The following is a 20102-nucleotide window of genomic DNA, read 5'->3' as shown; positions in this document are numbered from 1 at the left end:
AAAGATTGTGCCTTCGGGTCTGGCAGGCAAGTACTACCCCATAGCCTGGAGCTATACACTGTCTTACGTTTCTACACTGCATCGATGCCAGATTCTGCGAATACCTCCTGGGTCGATCATGAGCAACAGTTTCAATGGGATAGAGGCCTTCGTATGCGTCGAGGGAGATTCCTTGATGAGCTTCAAGGGTGGGTGTTAAGCAGACTACGTCATGCATGATTGCGTCATCGCCTAAGAACCCACTAACCCCGAGCCTGCCCAGGTGAGCTATCGACACCTCTAGGGCTGCCTCCCTTCTCTACACTATCCTTTCGCCCATGCATTTCCATCGCGCACCCCTCACTAACAAGCACGAAGCTGCTCAAACTCCGTCTCACCCTCGTAAGGCTGCAAATAGTTCTCTGCTAACCACTCGTGCGTCCCCTCAGCTACGCCAAAGTTGAATGCGACACGGCTCTTTCCACTCTTGTTGGCTTCACTAGTATGCACAAGATTTCCATGCATTAGAATCAATGTCCCAGCCTTGACCTCGAGCTGCTCGAACACCAGATCTCCGTTATCATTTTTCTGCGGGATCGGGGTATCCGTCGATACACCGTCTACAGTAGCGTGCACGGGCTCGTCTAGCTCCACAAACCCAGGCAGCCCATTTTTATCTCCACGACACCGTCGTGTAAGAGGCCGCGATCTATGACTACCTGGTGCGACAGCCAAGCATCCGTTGGCGGTGGTTGCATCTTCAAGAGCGTACCAGCAAGTTGTGGTGCTGATTAAACTCAGGGAGGACGTATCCAGGGTAGCTTTCTATACTTATGAAAAACACGCAAGTTCGGGTATATGTTCACGATACGCGTTCGTTCGTTTGCGTAACATGCAGTGCCGCCTTGTACGAGGTACAAAGTGCACCGGTACACTGCCGTATATAATGGCATAAAGACAAGATCTGGTAAGACCTCCAAGAGGATGTAGCCTTGTCATGGGTAGATGTTCAACTTCTTTTTTCTAGTGGTTGATCTTCTACATGTGCATGCGATAGAATGTGTACGTTTGTATTAAGACCACTCACAGTAAGGAAAATTGGGTATCTACAGTATTTTCACATCTTCTTCCACACTCTCTCAACCTGTCCCTGGCTTTATATCCACCTACAAGTATCACAGCTTCTCGCTATTACCAGCAGCACCCATACCCAACCCATCCATTGCAGTCTCAAACCTCTCAATCCCCGGCCTCTCCACCTTCTCTTCCATCACACCATCACTAAACAGCCCCGCCCCAGCCCCAGCAGTAAACCATCTTTCCACCCCCGGCCTCTCCTCCTTCAAAACCTGCTCATTCACACTCTCACTCTCACCCCCCAGCACCATACTACTCTCACCAGCTGGAAACATACTACCCAGCTGCTTCCCCCCCTCATCCCCATCCCCCTCCCCAGCCGGCGGCGTAGCAACATTCAAACTCGCAAGCGTAAGCGTACTAGCATTAACATCCCTGCCATCCGGCCCATCAACTTTCAAACTAAACGGGTATGCGATACCGCCAGCCGTGGGACGGGTAGTCAAAGTATCTGTTTCGGGGATAATGGTGCTGGAGTTGTCGGGGTTGTCCGAGACGATTATGTTGGGTGGGATACCAACACCAACACCGGGGGAGCTGAGTTCGCTAGTGGGGGAGGGGAGGGGCGAGGCAGAGCGTTCTGGGGCGAGGGTCGTTGCGTCGGCGAGGCCAGGGGTGGGTAGGTCGATCTTGATCTTGGAGAGGTCGTCCATGGGAAGACCGGTTTGGCCTTTGTCGGTTACGGCGGAGTGGCGGGAGTGAGAGCGCGAGCGTTTTATGCCGGGGGCGGTGAGGTTGTTGGCTCGGCTGCGGGTTGGCGCGCTTTCTGTTGTGCCGTCCGTGGTTGTGTTGGCGGGGTCGGGGGCGGAGGTAGAGGCCTCGGTGTCGGGGTTCTGGTCTGCTTTCTCTTCGCGGACGATCTGAGGCGTGTTAGTAACGTCATCGTGTCTGATGTTGAGAGTGAGTGCACTTACAGTGGCTGAGTCATGCTTACTGCCCCATCCAGCCCACATCGACATACCCCAACTCCTCTTCTTCGCCTTCTCGGCCTTCATGCCCTTGATCCTTCTACCGGCCAAGGCAGTCGGTGGGGGTGTCTCTCCCTCGAAGCCTTCGAAACCTTTCTGCATATCCTTAATACGCTGCTTCTGGATCTTGATCTTCTGCTTGGAGAACTTGTTGTTCCACTGAGATTGCGCTTTCATCCATTTGCTGACGGGTCCTGTCTTTGGCACGCCCACATCAACGCTAGGGACGTTCAGTGCAACAAGCTCTTCCTTCGGGCCGAGTGCATAGATGCGTCCGTGGCGATCGATGCGCTGGCGGATCATATGGCGTTCGAATGGCGGAATCGCGTCACCAGCTCGGCCAACGCGTGCATCTTGAGCAGCTTTCTTCTCCGCTTTGGTGGGTTTGGGATGTTTGTCCGCGGACTTGGGGTCGTCTGACGAAGAACCGGAGCCAGCCTTGTCAGATTCAGACGAAGTGCCTGAATCACTGCTCATGAAGGAGATGTCGTCATCGTCGAGGATGTCGATGGACTTCTTCTGAGCGCGTGCAAGCGCCCAAGCACCGAACTGGGCTATACTACGGTACATGTGCTTTGCCGGGCGGGTGAAGCTGAGCGTAGGTGCGACGTGACATAGATCATCCCAGACCTGGAGCTGAACGTTCGTAGGCCTGTAGCTGGGGGCTTGAGCTTGAATGGACTCAGCAGTCTGATTGTTGGAAGGTGGTGGTATGTAGGCCAGTGGTTGCGCAGCTTTGTGCGCTAGGTAGATCTGCTCGTCTCTGAGTAGCTCACCACCTCCAGTTTGGATGAGTAGAGGTGGCAGCCCTCCGAGTGTTGGTTGTAGTACTGGCGATACCAGAGGATGTGTCAAGAGATGATTCGGGGCGTACATCTGGATCTGGTCCTTGATCTCGACGCGTTCATCTTCGAGCTGAACTGATAGCTGGCTCTTGGGGCCAATGCTGTATTTGCCATTTGACGAGATCCAAGTACCCATACCTTGTCCTGTAGCTGATGGATCCGCGACCTCTTCTAGAGGTGGTCGATCTCCAGATTGGACGGAGTAGCCTCGTACGCGCTCAGCTTCCGCCTCCTTCTTTGCTGCCTTGTCCTCCGTCTTGTCTGAGCTGTTCTTCTTCTTAGTCGAGCCCTTGAGGGATGTTTCGATGTCCAGCATATCGTCTGCGTTGGGGGGTGCTGTATGTGGTCAGTAATCGCTCTTCGATACGGACACAACCAGCTTACGCCAGCTCATGCTCGGCTTGTGGATGAAGCCGTGCGAGGGAATGTAGTCCATCTTGCCATCTCCTCCGAGACTGGGGAAACTGTGTGTCAAGTCTACCCATGGACTGATCAGGATGGCTCCTGCGGGTAATGGTATGCCTTGGTCGCGCATTGTCACGAGCATGCTGAGTACCATGCCGCCACCTGCCGAGTCGCCAGCGAGTATAATCGTCGTAGGGTCGTGCTTTTGTTCGAGAAGATAGAGGTAGGCGGCCAGACCTGGAGGTGTTAGTATTCCTGTATTGATATCGAGCAGGCCACTTACAGTCATGCAGACCACATGGGAAGGGGAATTGAGGCGCCAGTCTGTATTTGGGCGCCAGCACCCTAGCCTTGAGCTTGCGCGCATGCCGCTGCATCTGATAGCGGTGCTCGTCGACGCTGCCAAAGAAGTATGCGCCGCCATGAACATAGAGCATTATGCGATCGCCTTTGGTGATTGCCAGCTGCTTCCTCGCGTCGTAGTCCTTACGCATCTCGATCCACTCGGCCTTGAGTGTTGTGCCTTCGCGTCTCCACTGCCACCAATTCTTTCCTCCGACTGCCTTGATGCCTTCTGGTCCCAATTGTGCATTGAGCAGTTCAGCTGAGCGCTGTAGAAGAGTCGCGGAAATCTCGACTACATTCGCGTGCACCCAGCGCGGCACTGGAACCCATTGCGACGTGAAGGCTTGCAATTCGTCGACCGTGTGGAAAGAGGCGTAGTGGAGAAAGCGGCGGATGAGTTCGAGACCTTCGTGGTACGATATGTGCGCCGTAGGCTTTTGCGCAAGCGGTCGGCGATTGAGGTAATGCGAGAGATATGTCTGGATGACCGTGGGCGTCACAGCCGCGCCCACAGAGATGGTGTTGACAGGCATCGCGACTCGGGCTTCAGGGGTGCGGAGCTATCCGAGGTGGCGTAAGACGCGCCCGACAACTGTCGCGTAGAAACCTGGATGGTATGCTGAGAATCTACCACTGCCGCAAATAACGGAAACGCGTTCTAACAAAGGAAAATGTGTGGGTTGTGAGAAACACAGGGAAAGCTTCGTGAGCCTTAGGGGTTGGGAGTGGAGATGGTCCCCCGGATTTTCGGTGCACCTCCCAACCCCTGCACGACCCGCCTGTACGACGTCATCGAGACCCTTTTCTACATTATCCGAGCGTGTGAACCACGAGATGGCAGTTGATCGTTACCATGCCCGGCGCTCAGCATCAGCTCGACAGCGTCGTCATCAGCATTTCATCAGCTATTATAATCCAATCCGGCAGTCAATCGTCTCGGAGACAGGTGACCATGACGCGACACGAAGCTCTGCTCAAAAGAGCAGGACTTCTTTCAGTTGAACATAATTCGGTGGAGACTATTGTACGCGCTTTGGTCGTATTCCAAGGTAGTGCTGTTTCAGGCACGCAGTCAAGTTGCCGCTGCCCAGATAGTATATGCAGGTACTTCGTACAGCACGATGAAGCCCTGGAATAAAGGCGGTATAAAATGCGCGCGTCATTTCTGGGGTGGTGCGACAGCAAAAGCATAGTTGTCGTCGAATTATGAAGATGACATGGAGATCTTTCACGTGTTACCAGATTTGTCCCGCTGACACGTGCCGTCAGAATCGGTGCTAGCGTCCTACAGGCTTAGTCATTCACATTCCGTCCAGCGTTGGAGCTCCCACCATCCTCACGCACCCATTTCACCCATTTCGCCGACCAACGGCTGTCATCAAGAAAATGGAATTGATCGCACCAGTTACGATATCGAAATTTGTTAGCGCAATAGTAGAGCCGATAATTGCTCTCGGCGCCTACAGCGCAGCATGCAGCGGGTTCACCTGCGGGGCCTCTGCCACGTCCACAACCAGGGTTTGCAGCGCGTCTATTTAACCTGCATCGACCTGACTCAGGCACACACCTGAACTGTCGGCAAGACGGGAGTCACCGAGGCCTCCCGCTGTCAAGATCTTTGTCTCAGATTGCTGGCTTTCCGCCGGGCCGACGCGAGGACACCTAAAGTCAGAAAGCAGACCTCTGGGCCTGAGTGCAATCCGCTGAATCGGAACACGGCCTTCCAAAGACGTCTCTCATGACCTCTGCTCGAAAATTATATGCGCGTGAGCGCACGAGGAACCATGCAGCTAGAGGCCCGAATTGTGCGCTGCACGCGCATGCAGGAGACGTACTCCGTATCCTATCTGGTCTCTCGGTGCGCGAGGGTCCTTCCCATTGGGCCCTGCCATACGATGCGGGATGTTCCAGCGTGCAGCCGAGCATCGTCAAGGGCGCTGGGTAGCACCAGTGACATGCTCCAGATAGCTGACACATCAAGCACTACTCCAAGAACATCGTCCTGCATAACGCCGCCGTGTAAGCAACATGAGCCCGACCAAGCGGAAGTATAATGGGTAGTTGAACGCAGGACGGGAAGCTTCACTTCACATCATCTTTCTTTTGACAACTGCTTCAAGTGCATACAACAATCAGACAATATGATTGCCGAACACAAATCCACCCTGCTTCAGCTGGCCAAGGAAGTCCAGCAGTTGACCACACAGATCGTGGCCGATTTGACCGAGAACAAGGTGCCAGAGCCTTCATTCGCCATCGATTCAGACACCATTCCCGAAACTCCGGAGCACATCAAGTTGCGCGATAGTCTCAATGATGCCGCTCGTGACCTACTCCGTCTTGTCAACGGCCCCAGGAACGATGCACGAACATTCGTGTGCTATCTATATGATTTGGCAGCCTGGCAAGTAGCATGCGAGTTCAACTTCTTTGAAGCTATTCCAGAGAATGGATCAGCTACCACCAAAGAGATTGCCGAGAAGGCCGGCATGGACGAAGACCGCGTCGGTCGCTTCCTCCGTATGCTGTCCTCCGATCGCGTCTTCGAAGAGGTTGAGCCGGATGTGTTTAAGCACACGTCAAGAAGTGTACTTTACTTGAAGGACAAGCAGTGGCGCGATGTCATGGCCTACCAGTGAGTGTTTGGTCAGCCTTTCACAACTGAAGTTAATGCTAACTCGTTTGAAGATTGGATGAGTTCTTCCGGGCAGCTTCGGAGACATCGGAGAGCATCAAGGAATCACCAACAGTGACAGATGGCAAGAGAAATGCATTTGTGACGCGACATGGTACCGTTCTCTTCGATTACTACAAGCAAGATCCCAAGCGAGCAGCTCGCTTTGCCAGTGCAATGGCGGGGGTCTCAAGGCGTGAGTCATTGATGTCATTGTATAAGCTCATAACTAAACTACGCAGTTGAGAGGCATTTTGACAACCTCAAAGAGAGCTTCCCATGGGCCAAGATTAGTGGCCGAAAGGTCATTGATGTTGGAGGTGGAAGCGGCCACATGAGCGTCAATCTTGCTCGGGTATGCGGATACGATGCCGAAGACACTATGCGCGCTTTACTGACTATGCAAAGACCTTCCCCAACCTGGAGCTTATCGTCCAGGACTCATTGACCATGCTGTCATCTGCATCACAAAACGACTTCTCGGATCTCAATGGCCGAGTCACATTCATGCCACACGACTTCTTCACCAAGCAACCTGTATCGGGTGCAGCGGCGTATCTCCTGCGGTACATCACTCACAACTGGAGCGACGAAGACTGCATTCGCATCTTCAGAGCACTAGTCCCTGCTTTGGAGAAGAGCCCTGCCGGGACGCCGATTTTGATCAACGATGTGGTCATGCCAGCCCTTGGTGAAGCCTCTCGATACACGGACAACCGCATGCGCCAGGTCGATCTCATGATGATGTTGATGCTCGGAGCCAAACAACGGTCGGAGGAACAATTCCGTCGTCTCCTTTCAGATGCCGATCCACGCCTCAAGGTGAGCTTATCAGTGAACAGTATACAAGTGGCGCGGTACTGACTTGTCTCGCAGATCAAGGCCATTCACGGCAGAGGCAACATGAGTTTGATTGAGGCGTATCTCGATGCTGAGGGCGCTCCCGCAGCGCAAGAATCAGCTGATGTGAAGAGCTCGGGTGCTGAAGATGTCGCAGAACAGCTGCAGGGCGAGCCCACTCAGGAAAGTACCAAGCGCACTGCGTCTCGCATGTAAGGAGAGTCTCAACGATGTTATTTCCGATGCAGCATTCATTTACACTAGCCAATCGTTATGAGGTTGGGAAAAGACGAGTCAGGCCATGTACTTGCAGATACCTCATTTGGATGAAAAACACGTATCTTGCGGCTACCCTTCCCTTCAAAGAACTGACTGCAGGTTGCGAAGTCTGCGACTGCTCGTATCGGGGCGTGCCTGCTGTGGCGCTTGCTGCCAAGCGGTTTAGCCTGAAAATGCCCCTCGTCATCATCTGCGCGCGCCGAACCTCAATCCTTCCATCCTCATCCACCCCACGCGTTCAGGCCGACATGGCACCGCAGCCATGTCACCCGACGCGCGCAAAATTTGTTACACGAACAGGAACGAAGCGCGCTACAAGCAGCGGTAACCTTGCTATTCGATGACGGGCATGCACGCGCTCCACTTCGGCTCGTCTATAACGGGGCAGCTCCACACCACTTCGGCTCATTCTGTACTCCCTTGCAGTTACACACAGCTGCAGGATCGCATTCATGGGTGAAATCCTTCGCGTCTTCCTAAACGCCATGCACTCTGCACTTGTGCAGGCTACACCGCTGCTTCCTGCTCCTTCGGGGCGGCACGCTTGAGGCGTTCGGGTGGCTTCCCATTGCCTGGCGAAGTCCCGTGATAGGCTGTTGCCGTTGTCACTGATTCCGACGTCAAGAACGAAGCTGCTACTCCACCACTGATCTATCTCAGGCCGAAGCTCTCCCGCCACTACCTCTGGTAGCGACCAACAACTAACAGCCACGTAACAGGATAGATCGCGATAGTCTGATCGTTCACCTTACTCAAGCGAACAAGGTCCCAAACAAGTGGCTACGCATGCATGACCTTAGCATGATGTCTGTTCTGGGAATCGAGCGGCGATAGTCTCCACAGCCAGTCCCGATTTGGCCACTATTTGTCAATAACAGGATGGAATTCCGAAAGAGCAGCAACCATTGGGCAGAGAGAACTTGGAATGCAGATATGGACGTCTCTTTGTGTTGTCGACGGATGCGTCTGCGCAATGCTCGTCATGGGTTCCACAACAACCGGGTGCGCGAAGGATGCGCTACTGATATGCCCTGGCCTCATGTACTGTATGGGGGCGTTCTCGTCTCTGTGCTTGATTACTAGGCGGTTGGTTTACGCACATGTGGTGCGTGGCAAAGGATGCGATTAACACTGTGCAGCTAAGCGTGTCAGGGAGGGCCGCTTTCCGCGACGTACGCAGAACCCCAGTGATCAGTGTGGCTCCTCATGGCCGAACCTCGTCTGGGGCATCTCGTGTCGATTAACAAGGGCTCTCCTGATCCTACCTTTAGAAGGCTCTTCGATGCCATCTTATCAATGGCCACACTGACCAGCTGCGTTTGCTTCAACATCTTTTCGTGCTAAGGCGTCCACAAAGTTCAACACTTTTCATGACCCCTGACGACAATGGCGTATGAAGATACCAAGCCAATGCCCATTGCCATTGTGGGCTTTGGCTGCCGATTCCCAGGCGACGTTACCAACGGCGAGAAACTATGGCAGATGTTGGTCGAGAAGAAATCGGCTCGCACCGAAGTACCTCCAGACCGCTTCAACGTTGATGCATTCTACAACCCCGATGGGGATCGTTTCGGGACGGTAAGCTTGCGCCATCTACCGTACGGACCGCTCCGCTGACCCAGATCTAAGTGCAACAACCGCGGCGGGCATTATCTCGCTGAAGATGTGTCGCTTTTTGATGCGCCGTTCTTTTCGATATCGCCAGCCGAGGCCATGGCTATGGACCCCATGCAGCGATTACTGCTCGAGGTGACATACGAAGCATTAGAGAACTCAGGAACGCCACTAGCCCGAGTCTCTGGATCCCAGACTTCATGTTATGTCGGTTGCTTCACAAAAGACTATGAGGAGATGCAACGGCGAGACATGGAGCTAGCGCCCAAGTATCAGTCAACCGGGGCTTCGCAAACGATGCTTTCGAACCGCCTGAGCTACTTCTTCAACCTGAAGGGGCCGAGTGTGAGCATAGACACAGCCTGCAGCAGTGGACTCGTTGCTGTGCATCTGGCGTGCCAAAGCCTGCGCAGTGGTGAAAGCTCCATGGCGATTGCAGGAGGAAGCAACCTCATACTGAGTCCTGACATTCAAATCGAGATGAGCGACATGCACTTCCTGAGCCCAGACTCGATATCGCACGCCTTCGATGATCGAGCCAATGGCTATGCGCGAGGAGAAGGTGTTGGCGCAATCATACTGAAGCCACTAGATCTGGCTATACGCGACAACGACCCCATTCGAGCCATCATTCGCGGCACGGCTGCCAGTTCAGACGGACGAACGCCCGGTATCACGATGCCTTCGAAAGACGCGCAGGTTGACCTTATACGCTCCGCATATCGTGTGGCAGGGATCGACGTAAGCGAGACGGGATACTTTGAAGCGCACGGCACAGGAACGGCTGCGGGTGATCCTATAGAAAGTGGAGCAATTGGCGAGGTGTTTGCCACGAGCCGTCCCCACCGCATCTCTGCGACAACCGAGGAAGTCGTTCCTCTCTCCATTGGCTCGGTCAAGACAAATATGGGCCATTTGGAGGGAGCTAGCGGCATTGCTGGACTTATCAAAGCCATGCTAAGCGTCGAGAAGGGTATAATTGCACCAAATCTCTGGTTTGAACGGGGCAACCCAGCGATCGACTTCGAAGGATGGCGGGTCGAAGTGCCCACAGAGCCTAAAGAGTGGCCCCTTGACGGTCTGCGGCGCGCAAGCGTGAACTCCTTCGGCTACGGTGGAACCAATGCGCACGTCATTCTTGACGATGCACATCACTTTCTTCAACGGTATCATCGCTCGGCTCGTCACAGAAGGAACGATTCCGGTTTCGTCAGCCCTATGAGTGACGAATCCTTTAGCAACACACCAAGATCGCGTCTCTTCCTCCAGTCCGCCAACGATGAGCGAGGTCTTGTCCAGATGGGTCAGGACTTGTCGAAACACCTTCAACGTCAGGATGTCTTCAACGAGGAGCAGCTACTTGATAATCTGGTGTATACATTGTGCGAACGTCGATCACAACTTTCCTATTGCGCCGCGATTGTTGCGACAGACAAGTCCGATCTGCAAACCAGATTGCAGCACGTACGACCAAGCTCCGCTAGTGGCGCAGTACCACCGCGGATAGGCTTCATATTCACTGGACAAGGTGCCCAGTGGTGGGGTATGGGCAGAGAGCTACTCCACTACCCAGTCTTCCGGAAGAGCTTGCAACGATGCGAGTCTGTCGTGACCGGATTAGGTGCAGAGTGGTCACTGATGGAAGAGCTGTCGAAGGAGAAATCTAACTCACGGGTCAATGAAGCAACGTTCAGCCAGCCACTTTGCACTGCTCTGCAAGTAGCTTTGGTGGATTTGCTTGCATCGTGGAACATTTGTCCGCAGCGTGTGGTTGGCCACTCCAGTGGTGAGATTGCTGCTGCATATGCCACTGGTGCTCTAAGCCTTGAGTCGGCAATGACTGTCGCATACTTCCGAGGCTTGTTGTCTCCGAAAGTCAAGAGTATGGGTCTTGAGGGACGCATGATGGCTGTCGGCCTATCCGAAGATGATGCGAAGACCGAGATTGCAGAGTTGGCCGATGGCCTCGGTAAAGCTGTTGTAGCTTGTGTGAACAGTCCGCGCGGCGTCACCATCTCCGGTGATGTCGCTGCCATTGAGAACTTGCAGAAGGCTCTGGAGGCCAAGGGCGTCTTTGCGCGACTACTTCAAGTCGACACTGCGTATCATTCTCATCATATGCAGGCGATCGCGAAGGAGTATTCCGCCCGTCTCCAAGAGGCACAGGTCGCGACAATCAAAACCCATGGGCGGGTTTCGATGTACTCTTCCGTGACGGAAGACGTGATCAATCCAGACCAGCTCGGTGTCGACTACTGGGTATCGAACCTCGTCGGCAGCGTCCGCTTCTCAGGAGCGTTGGCTAAGCTGTGTACCTCGGACTCACAGGATGGCAAGAACGCTGTGGACATTTTGCTGGAAGTTGGACCACACGCCTTGTTCAAACTTCCAGTCAAAGAAATCCTCGACGCTACATTCGATCAAAAACCGCAGATACAGTATCTTTCCACTCTCATCCGCAACAAACCTGCAGACGTTACCGCACTCGAAGCGGCCGGCCAACTATTCGTCCACCGACATCCGATCGATCTGCACGCCATAAATTTCCCGACCGAACCCAAGCAGCCACTATCCGTGCTCACCGATCTGCCCCAATATCCCTGGAACCACACCCGCCGCTACTGGTGGGAGTCGCGCCTTAGCCGAGACTACCGTTTCCGACAGTTTGGTAGGACCGATATCTTGGGCGCGCCGGTCAACGACTGGAACCCAATGGAGCCCAGGTTCCGCAACTTTATGCGCCTGCGCGAGCAGCCGTGGCTGCGGGATCATGTCGTTCAGGGTGATGTGCTGTTCCCGGCGTGCGGGTACTTGTGCATGGCGATCGAGGCGTGTCGGCAGATGTGCAAGATCTCACCATCTACCTTCCTTCCGCAGGGTGTTGTTAGTGCGGCGGAATATCGACTTCGCGAGGTCAATATTTCGCGAGCGCTCGTTGTACCGGAGGCTGATGAGGGGGTTGAGACTTGCTTGTCGATGAAATGCAACGCCAGCCCAGATGGGTCATCTTCGGAGGGCTGGCACGACTTTCGCATCTTCTCCTACACTGCAGATGGAGGTTGGGTTGAGAACTGCCGTGGCTTAGTCTCAGTATCAGGCCAAACTACCTCGGACGAACAGCTCGCTCAGGATTGTGTCAATGATTGGAACGCCTCATTCCCAGCTGACGCAGACAAGATGGAAGTTCAATTGTTTTACCGCAGTGTCGACGCCATTGGACTTACGTACGGACCGATGTTCCAGGGTCTCAAGGAGATCAGCGTCGACCATCGGATGCCTGGCAAAGCTGCCGGAGTGGTTGAAGTCACTGACACCAAGTCTGTTAATCCGAAAGGATATGAGTATGACCGGTTGCTACATCCTGCTACTTTGGACACTTTCTTGCAGCTAGGGCTGGCTGCGCTGGGTGGTCCTGAGCTCAAGCAATTGAAGGGCGCCATGGTACCTACGTATATCGAAGAGATTTCCATTTCCGCCGATACAACAGCTCAAATTGGTGACCGTCTCAACGTCGTAGCGAATGCTCAACGTTGCGGCGCACGACAAGCTACTGGCGACGTATTCGCGTTGGACTCGATGACTTTGAAGCCAGTTGTTCTCATGGACGGCTTCAAGTTCGTCGCCATTAATACGAACACGACATCTGAGGAGCAAGCGTCACCGCCAAAACACTGTTACCAGGCAGTTTGGGAACCAGATGTTGAACTTATCGACCGTGAGTATCTCAACCGCGAACTGCAAGCAGCACCGAAACCAGATGAACGGCCGAAGACTGTCAGAGAGCTGGAGCTGCTTTCGTACTACTTCATCGACAAGGCACTGCAAGAAATCACTGCGGACGAGGAGTCCACAATGTTGCCACACCATCAAAAGTTCTATCGAAACCTTTGCGAGCTGCGCGATGCGGTGCTAACGAAGACGCATCCCCAACAGACAGATGAGTGGCAGCAGCTACACAGTCCGGAAGTTGCATCGAAGCTTGAAGCCATGGTAGAACATTACCGCAATCATGAGACGGCTTACGATGGCAAGCTTCTTGTGCGAGTCGGTGAGGCCCTGCCAGCCGTCTTCCGACAGGAAGTTGAGCCACTCGCTTTGATGACGCACGAGAACCTACTCGAGGACTACTACACTACCGCCGTCGGCATGCCAAACACATATGCCCAGATCTCACGCTACACCACGATGCTTTCGCACAAGTACCCCAATCTGGACTACCTCGAAATTGGTGCTGGTACCGGCGGCGCGACGGTTCCGACATTGAAAGGCTTGAGCGGCAGCGAAGACCTTCACACATACCCCCGCTTAAAGTCGTATACCTACACGGACATTTCATCCTACTTCTTCCAGCGCGCCGCGGAGAAATTTGAAGACTTCGCACAGTTCATGAACTTCAAAAAGCTGGATGTTGAGCACGATCCAGAGACGCAGGACTTTAAGTCAGCTTCCTTCGACGTCATCGTTGCTGCAAACGTACTTCACGCCACATCGGACATGCACCGCACCATGACGCACGCGCGGAAGCTTCTCCGACCAGGAGGTAGACTCATACTTCTTGAGATGACTAATCGACTGCTTGCTGCTTCAGTCATCTTCGGCACCTTACCTGGGTGGTGGAATGCGTCCGAAGAATGGCGAACTGGTGGGCCTCTGCTCACTGAGAGCCAATGGGGGAACTTGTTGCGCTCAACGGGGTTCAGTACTCTGCAAGCAAGTAGTCCAGACGTCTTGGATCCGTTGGAGGAGGGTACAAGGCTCATGATTGCAACTGCGGTTGAAGCAAAGCCGACCCTATCAAACGGTGTGATTACTCCACCGGAAAGACCGCGCTTCGTCATCTTGTGCGCAGATTCACGCATCCGGATGAGCAGGTTGGACATGCCGTTGGCTCTTAAGAGCAAATTGGAGAAAGCTGGCTTCCAAGCACAGCTCGCGACACTATCCAAGCTTGGCCAACAGGATCTCGCTCATACCATTTGCGTCAGCTTCGTCGAGCTTGAAGAGCCTTTGCTCGCCGATCCCACTTCAGAAGACATGAAAACCCTCCAACACATCGCCGATGCATCGGCGGGTCTGATCTGGGTCACAAGAGGCGCGGCGTCTTCGGATGTTGAACGTCCTGAACTGGCCGTATTCCAAGGCCTTTCGCGTACGTTGCGAGCTGAGAATGAGAGCTTCAAGTGTATCACAGTCGATTTGGATGCCAGGACGAACCTGCCGGCTCTCAAGGTCGCCGAGTTGCTTCTCGGTATCTATCAGAAGCAGCTCAGTACTGAGAAGAGCGCTACTCTGGTCGACAGCGAATTTGTTGAGCAGGACGGCATTCTTCACATCAAGCGTGCGATTGAAGATGAGAAGTCGAATGAGTTTCTGGTTGGTCGGACTGATGCGACGGCTTTGCGGCCGCAGATGGAAAATGTGCTTCAGAATGGTCGTCCGCTGAAGCTCAGCAGTGTCAACAAAGGCGCATCAGACGTGGCCGTCTTCGAAGAGGATATGCGCTTTGCGCAACCTATCAAAGCTGAAGAAGTCGAAATCGAGGTTCGCGCTACAAATCTCGGCTCCAGCGACGTCGGGATGCTGGATGGAGATGACTACGATGGCAAGCTTGGACAAGAATGTGCGGGTGTCATCACAAAGCTTGGCCATGGAGTGTTGGATCTTTTGGTTGGCGATCGAGTGGTAGCATGGTATCCAGGCACGTTTGCCACCCAAATGCGCGTGCCAGCAGCCTTTGCGCACACGATTTCCGATAGCATGTCTTTTGAAGTCGCAGCTACATTGCCCCAGGCGCATGCGACTGCTCACTATGCGCTCAACCACGTCGCGCATCTACGGTCCGGTGAGACTGTTCTCATCCACGAGGCCGCAGACCCCATAGGCCAAGCTAGCATCGAGACGGCGTCGAAGGCCGGCGCAAAGATCTTTGCTACCGTGCGATCCGAAGAGGAGAAGAGCTACCTTGCGAAGGCCTATGGCCTCGAAAACGCCCGTATCTTTTCCAGCCTCGATCTTAAGTTTGTCACTGCGCTTCGGCGCGCGACCAAAGGCCGCGGTGTTGATGTTATTCTGAACACCCTGACTGGCGAGGCATTACAAGCGACGTTCAGCTGCATCGCGCCTTTTGGCAGACTCATAAATCTCAATGCACCAGGGACTGGCCGACTGGAAATGGCACCGTTTGGCCGCAACGCATCCTTCTCATCGGTCGATATGGCGTTGCTGTATACGGAAAAGCCCAGGCTTGCGAGGCGAGCGTTTCAAGAAGCTATGAGCGCTGCCACCGAGATGAAGACACTCGACTCTAGCGCCATGGAGATTCTACCTTGGTCCAAGCTGAACGAGGCTGTCAAGGTGTTGCAAGATGCGAGTCACGATAAACAGGTGGTAATGGTACCGCAGGCTAACGACCAAGTTCTTGTAAGTCACCATCCGTGTATCAACGTCGAAGATGCGACTAACAAGCTCCAGGTTGCCCAGGGACCACCACCCGCTATCTCTTTCGACCCATCAGCTTCCTACCTCCTCGCTGGCGGTCTCGGCGGTCTCGGACGAAGCATCTCGCAATGGCTCGTAACCCACGGCGCAAAACACCTCATATTCATTTCCCGCTTCGGCGCAGTATCAGAAGAAGCCCAATCATTCCTTGCATCCCTTCACGCCTCGGGCGTCCGCACTGCCATTTTGAAGTGTGACGTATCCGACGCACTCGAGCTCTCCAACCTTCTTTCCGAAACCCTGCGCTCCTTCCCACCGATCAAGGGTGTAATACAAGGCGCCATGACCCTCAACGACTCCCTCTTCAGCACAATGACCTCGCATCAATGGACTTCGACTATCCTTCCCAAGGTCCACGGCTCAAAAAACCTCCACGAGACCACTTTATCCCAGCCCCTCGATTTCTTCGTTCTCCTCTCTTCCCTCCACTCCTTCATCGGCAACCCCGGTCAAGCCAACTACGCCGCAGGCTGCGCCTACCAAGTCGCACTAGCCAGATACCGCAATGCAATCGGTCTGCCCGCTACAGCCATCGACCTCGGTATCGTCGGCGACGTGGGCTATGTGGTCGAAAAGAAGGTTCGAGGTCGCAAAGTGCAAGTCCAGGAGTTCAAACACATCCAGGAGAAGGAGATGTTGGCGCTGATCGAGCTGGGCATTCGCGAACCGATGATGGGACATGTCGTCACGGGTCTCGACTCTGACCTCGATATCAGTAGCTTTGATGATGGAGAAGCGCCGTTCTTCGCACGAGATCCCGTGTTGAGTCACTTGCCGTATCTGCGCCCGCATCTCAAGATCGACGCGCCTGCGACAACGTCAGATGATGGTACGACGACTACATCGCTCTCGCTCTCTGCGCAGCTCTCTTCCTGTCCATCTGCCGAGGCAGCGAATGAGTTCATTCTCGCAGCGCTACTCAAGAAGCTGTCGCGCAGTCTGATGATGGATATATCGGAACTCGATGCTACGCGTTCGATGAGCAGCTATGGGACGGACTCGTTGGTTGCTGTTGAGATTAAGAATTGGATTCAGAGGGAGACGAAGGCTACGGTTAGTGTGTTTGAGATTTTGCAGAGTGCGAGTATTGGGGGGTTGGTGGATGGGGTTGTGGGGAAGTTGGGGTTGGGTGGGGATTAGGTTGTGGAAGTTTTCTCTCCTTGCCTATGTATCTCTATGATCTATGCTTTCCTATGTTTCTTTCCATGGTCAGTGCAAGTAGCAATGCTTTTGTTCTGAATTCGTTGACATGTAACGTACTAATTCCCTGCGTGATACACACTTTAACGCGCCGTGGAGTGCAACGGCTCCGAGGATCCCCTATGGCTGTGTCGCGCCGTCGACACCACAGTGCGTCTCACCGCATCCAATGAATTCACAGCCGCCCTTGATGAAGGAGATGCCACGCGACACTAGATGCGCCAGAAAAAGGAGATGTCTCGAGAAAACGGGTATGGCGGAATGGGATGAGAGGCGAGCTGCCAGATACTGAAGCGGTTAGATCATGAGTTAGCGTCCGCGCTCCTCCCGCCGACTAAACCACATACCAGCTAGGCTATTCCCCAACCTCCACAAGTCGTTCACCCCAGGGCTGCATCATCGACACGTGTGAATACTTTCACGCGTTGCATCCATGAAATCGGGCTGTATCCCTTGCTGCACAATGGACGGATAGCAGCAGCTGTGACACATGCTTTCGAACGAGTCTTCGCTATACCTGCCGTTCTTTCCGGGCACCGCCCTCGTCGGCACCCAGATCCGAACAGATCCACCCAACACCTTATTGCCAAGCGGGTGGGTGACAGCAATCAACGTCATAGGCATCAGGCATGCTTTTCCATCAATTTGCCATGCAGTCAAAGATGGGGTTCCGGTCCAACTTCGATCTGCCATCCAAAACCTCACCTGAGTCGAACTACCCACACGCTTCACCCCACCAGTTGACATAGCGTGCCATGTCCAACATCAACATAACCAACGAACGAGAATCTTACCAAGCCGTCTTCGCCCTCGATGTCATCACAGCGGCTGGCGCCCTGATCTTCCTTGGTCTGGCTTCGAAACCTACATTCCAGCGGATTAAACAGCGTCGCTTTACTGCACCGGGCAAGAACAGCGCGCGCGATGGCCCGCTGAAGACGACACTGGGGACGTATCTCTTCCTCTGGCCCGCCCTTCTCTGTCTCTTCGTCGCGTATCTATGTCGCTTTATATCCGATGTCCTGAAGACGAGCGGAACGATCGACTACGATGCGGACCTGGGATGGAACGGCAGTCGCGGCTACACTCTCACAGGCAGTGATTATGCTTCTAGCATCTCAGCGCTTACTTTCGCCACAACGCTCGCGACTGTCTTCTTCACCGTGTTGCTCAACGGCGGCGTCTGGATCCATTCTAGTCACGTCCAGGAGAACGGTACGGGTATCTCGACGCCGAAGACCATGTCGCGTATCTGGAACACGTTTATCATGGTTGCCATGTTGGGTACCGGTATTGCAGCGTGGGGTCTGGGTTTGGAGGCACGAGACATCAGTACCGGCAGCTCAGGTCCGGATGCACTCTTGTCTTGGTCAAACGTCATGCAGCATGACCGTGCGACGAGGATCACCTACATCGTGCATGAGGCTATCGTTGTCGCAGCCAGTCTGAGTGTGTCCATCGAAGTGTGGAGGGAGTATGGTACCACGAACAAGAATGCTCATGGTGTAAGTCTTTCTCTTTATGACAGTGTATCAAGTTCCGTAACTAACGCTATACAGTCACCTGAACGCAACGACCTCGCTCGTTTCGCTTTCACCGTCGTACCTCTCATCTGGCTCCGCGATATCTTCATCATCTACGATATCATCCTTCTCTACGTCGACACCTCCGGCTGGTCGGACAGTTCCGTCTTGGCTAGCACTTTCCTGCTCGTCATCTGCAGGCAGTTTGCCAACCTAGCGATCTTGGGCATGGTGCTTTGGGGTGCTTGGCGAATGGGCCGCAGTGTTAGTATGTTTGGTGGAAGCTATGCTTGAGTGAGGTGACTACAAGTTGCTCGCAACATTGCAAGACTACGGTCACATGTCACAGTGTTTGAGATATTCGATCGGAGACACAGCAGAGCGGTAGATACTTTTCTTTGTATGAGTAGGTGCGTGGGATACTTATGATACGTATAAAATTGTAATAGACTAGTAACTGTTTCATTGCTGCATTGTCATGGGATCAGGAAGTACGCCAAAGTGAAGCCTGGTGACATGACCGAGCTTTAAGACAAACGAAACACAGCCTATACAAGACAATGCTGTCTCGACATAGCACCTCAGTCGACTTTAAATACTCCACAGAAACCGTCCTCCTTCAGATATTCACTCCTGTCCACATCAGCTATTCAAATCATAAAAGCACCATTACTAACCAACATGAGCGACAGCGAGATGACCGACCTAGCGGACCAAGTCAACGATATCGAGGTCCCGCTAACCGCTCAAAGCAAGGCACAGCGCAAACGAGACGACGAAGTTACAAGCCTCCTCGGTACTGACATGGCAGGTCTAGCGGAGGAGTTCATGGACATCGCAACAGTCAGCCACCCTCCTCCGTCCTCCCAATTACATGACCACGAAGATCCAGACTCACCATCTTCTCCGCTCTCACCCCTAGCCATCGATCAGTGGATTAGCGAGTCCGAAGATGACGCGCGAACGCCGGAGGAGGACAACGCTTCGCTAGAGAGAGCTCTGCGGGAATTAGAAGAGAAGCGAGCTAAGTCGCGAGCCAAGGGAGCGAAGAAGTGTAACTATGGTCGAGTTGGTCGAAGCGGTGAAGTCGCAAAGCTGGCAATCCGGGATGGGCCCCCGGGGAAAGTGCAAGATAGCAGCAAGCTGCACATGGAGAAACGTAACTATGGTCGAATTGGTAGCAACGGTGGAATCATCAAGAGAAATATGGTAATCCGTGGTGGGCGCCCGGGGAAGGTGCGTAGTGAAACTAAGGTTGGTAGTAGCGGAACTACAGAAACAAACATGGTGATCCGTGGGGGGCGCTCGGAGAAACCGCGGGATGACAGTAAGGTGCACGCGGATAGGCGGGCAAGTGAGGCACCAAAGGAAGCCTACCGTAAGCGAATGCCACCTGTAGAGCCCGTTGCCGATTCGATCTGGGAGAATCTGGAACATGAAGCGTGGCTGCAACGAGGCGGGAGGAGCTGGTCTACGGAGGCAGTTGCTGATTTTGGCCGAGACGAGAGAGACATGTACGCGTGCTTCAGGTAGGCGTTTCTCCCGGGGCAAGGAAGGAAATACAATATTGGTATGTCGTTTGCTGTGTGTAGCGTAGAAGAAACACCTATGGTTAAACATTGTCGAACCACGGATAGATGTTTTTTACCATGTCCAAATCCGTCGTCTCTAGCGAACTTCACTGCGCGTGCTGAAAACGCTGCGTATAAATCATGCTCGCCAACATCTGCAATCTTATTAGCAACATTTTTTTTTAACCTTACTGACATATCTTTCCCTGGTAATCTATCCATTC

General features: G+C 53.7%; 5 protein-coding genes across 5 annotated transcripts; 4 read left to right on the top strand and 1 right to left on the bottom strand.

Annotated features, from left to right (window-relative positions):
* Positions 1 to 1154: 1154 nt before the first annotated feature.
* On the bottom strand, positions 1155 to 4212 carry J4E79_011628 (uncharacterized protein; the record flags this gene model as incomplete). The annotated part of the gene is made up of 4 exons (XM_049360457.1): positions 1155 to 1976; positions 2031 to 3265; positions 3314 to 3571; positions 3618 to 4212. The coding sequence occupies 4 exons, from the start codon at positions 4210 to 4212 to the stop codon at positions 1155 to 1157; spliced, it is 2910 nt and encodes a 969-aa protein (XP_049205102.1).
* A 1608-nt stretch (positions 4213 to 5820) lies between these two features.
* Positions 5821 to 7409, top strand: J4E79_011627 (uncharacterized protein; the record flags this gene model as incomplete). The annotated part of the gene is made up of 5 exons (XM_049360456.1): positions 5821 to 6314; positions 6368 to 6549; positions 6596 to 6708; positions 6762 to 7175; positions 7230 to 7409. The coding sequence occupies 5 exons, from the start codon at positions 5821 to 5823 to the stop codon at positions 7407 to 7409; spliced, it is 1383 nt and encodes a 460-aa protein (XP_049205101.1).
* A 1449-nt stretch (positions 7410 to 8858) lies between these two features.
* Positions 8859 to 16724, top strand: J4E79_011626 (Type I Iterative PKS; the record flags this gene model as incomplete). The annotated part of the gene is made up of 2 exons (XM_049360455.1): positions 8859 to 9050; positions 9102 to 16724. The coding sequence occupies 2 exons, from the start codon at positions 8859 to 8861 to the stop codon at positions 16722 to 16724; spliced, it is 7815 nt and encodes a 2604-aa protein (XP_049205100.1).
* Positions 16725 to 17539: 815 nt separating this feature from the next.
* Positions 17540 to 18601, top strand: J4E79_011625 (uncharacterized protein; the record flags this gene model as incomplete). Its single annotated transcript, XM_049360454.1, has 2 exons — positions 17540 to 18289; positions 18344 to 18601. 2 exons carry the CDS (start codon positions 17540 to 17542, stop codon positions 18599 to 18601), a joined length of 1008 nt encoding a protein of 335 aa, XP_049205099.1.
* Positions 18602 to 18988: 387 nt separating this feature from the next.
* Positions 18989 to 19840, top strand: J4E79_011624 (uncharacterized protein; the record flags this gene model as incomplete). The annotated part of the gene is made up of 1 exon (XM_049360453.1): positions 18989 to 19840. The coding sequence occupies one exon, from the start codon at positions 18989 to 18991 to the stop codon at positions 19838 to 19840; it is 852 nt and encodes a 283-aa protein (XP_049205098.1).
* Between the last annotated feature and the right edge of the window lie 262 nt (positions 19841 to 20102).

Source organism: Alternaria viburni, assembly GCF_023758015.1.
Source record: "Alternaria viburni strain BMP 2772 chromosome Unknown scaffold_45, whole genome shotgun sequence".
Lineage (NCBI taxonomy): Eukaryota > Fungi > Ascomycota > Dothideomycetes > Pleosporales > Pleosporaceae > Alternaria > Alternaria viburni.
Note: the sequence above shows the minus strand (reverse complement) of the source record. Positions and strands in the feature narration are given on the sequence as shown.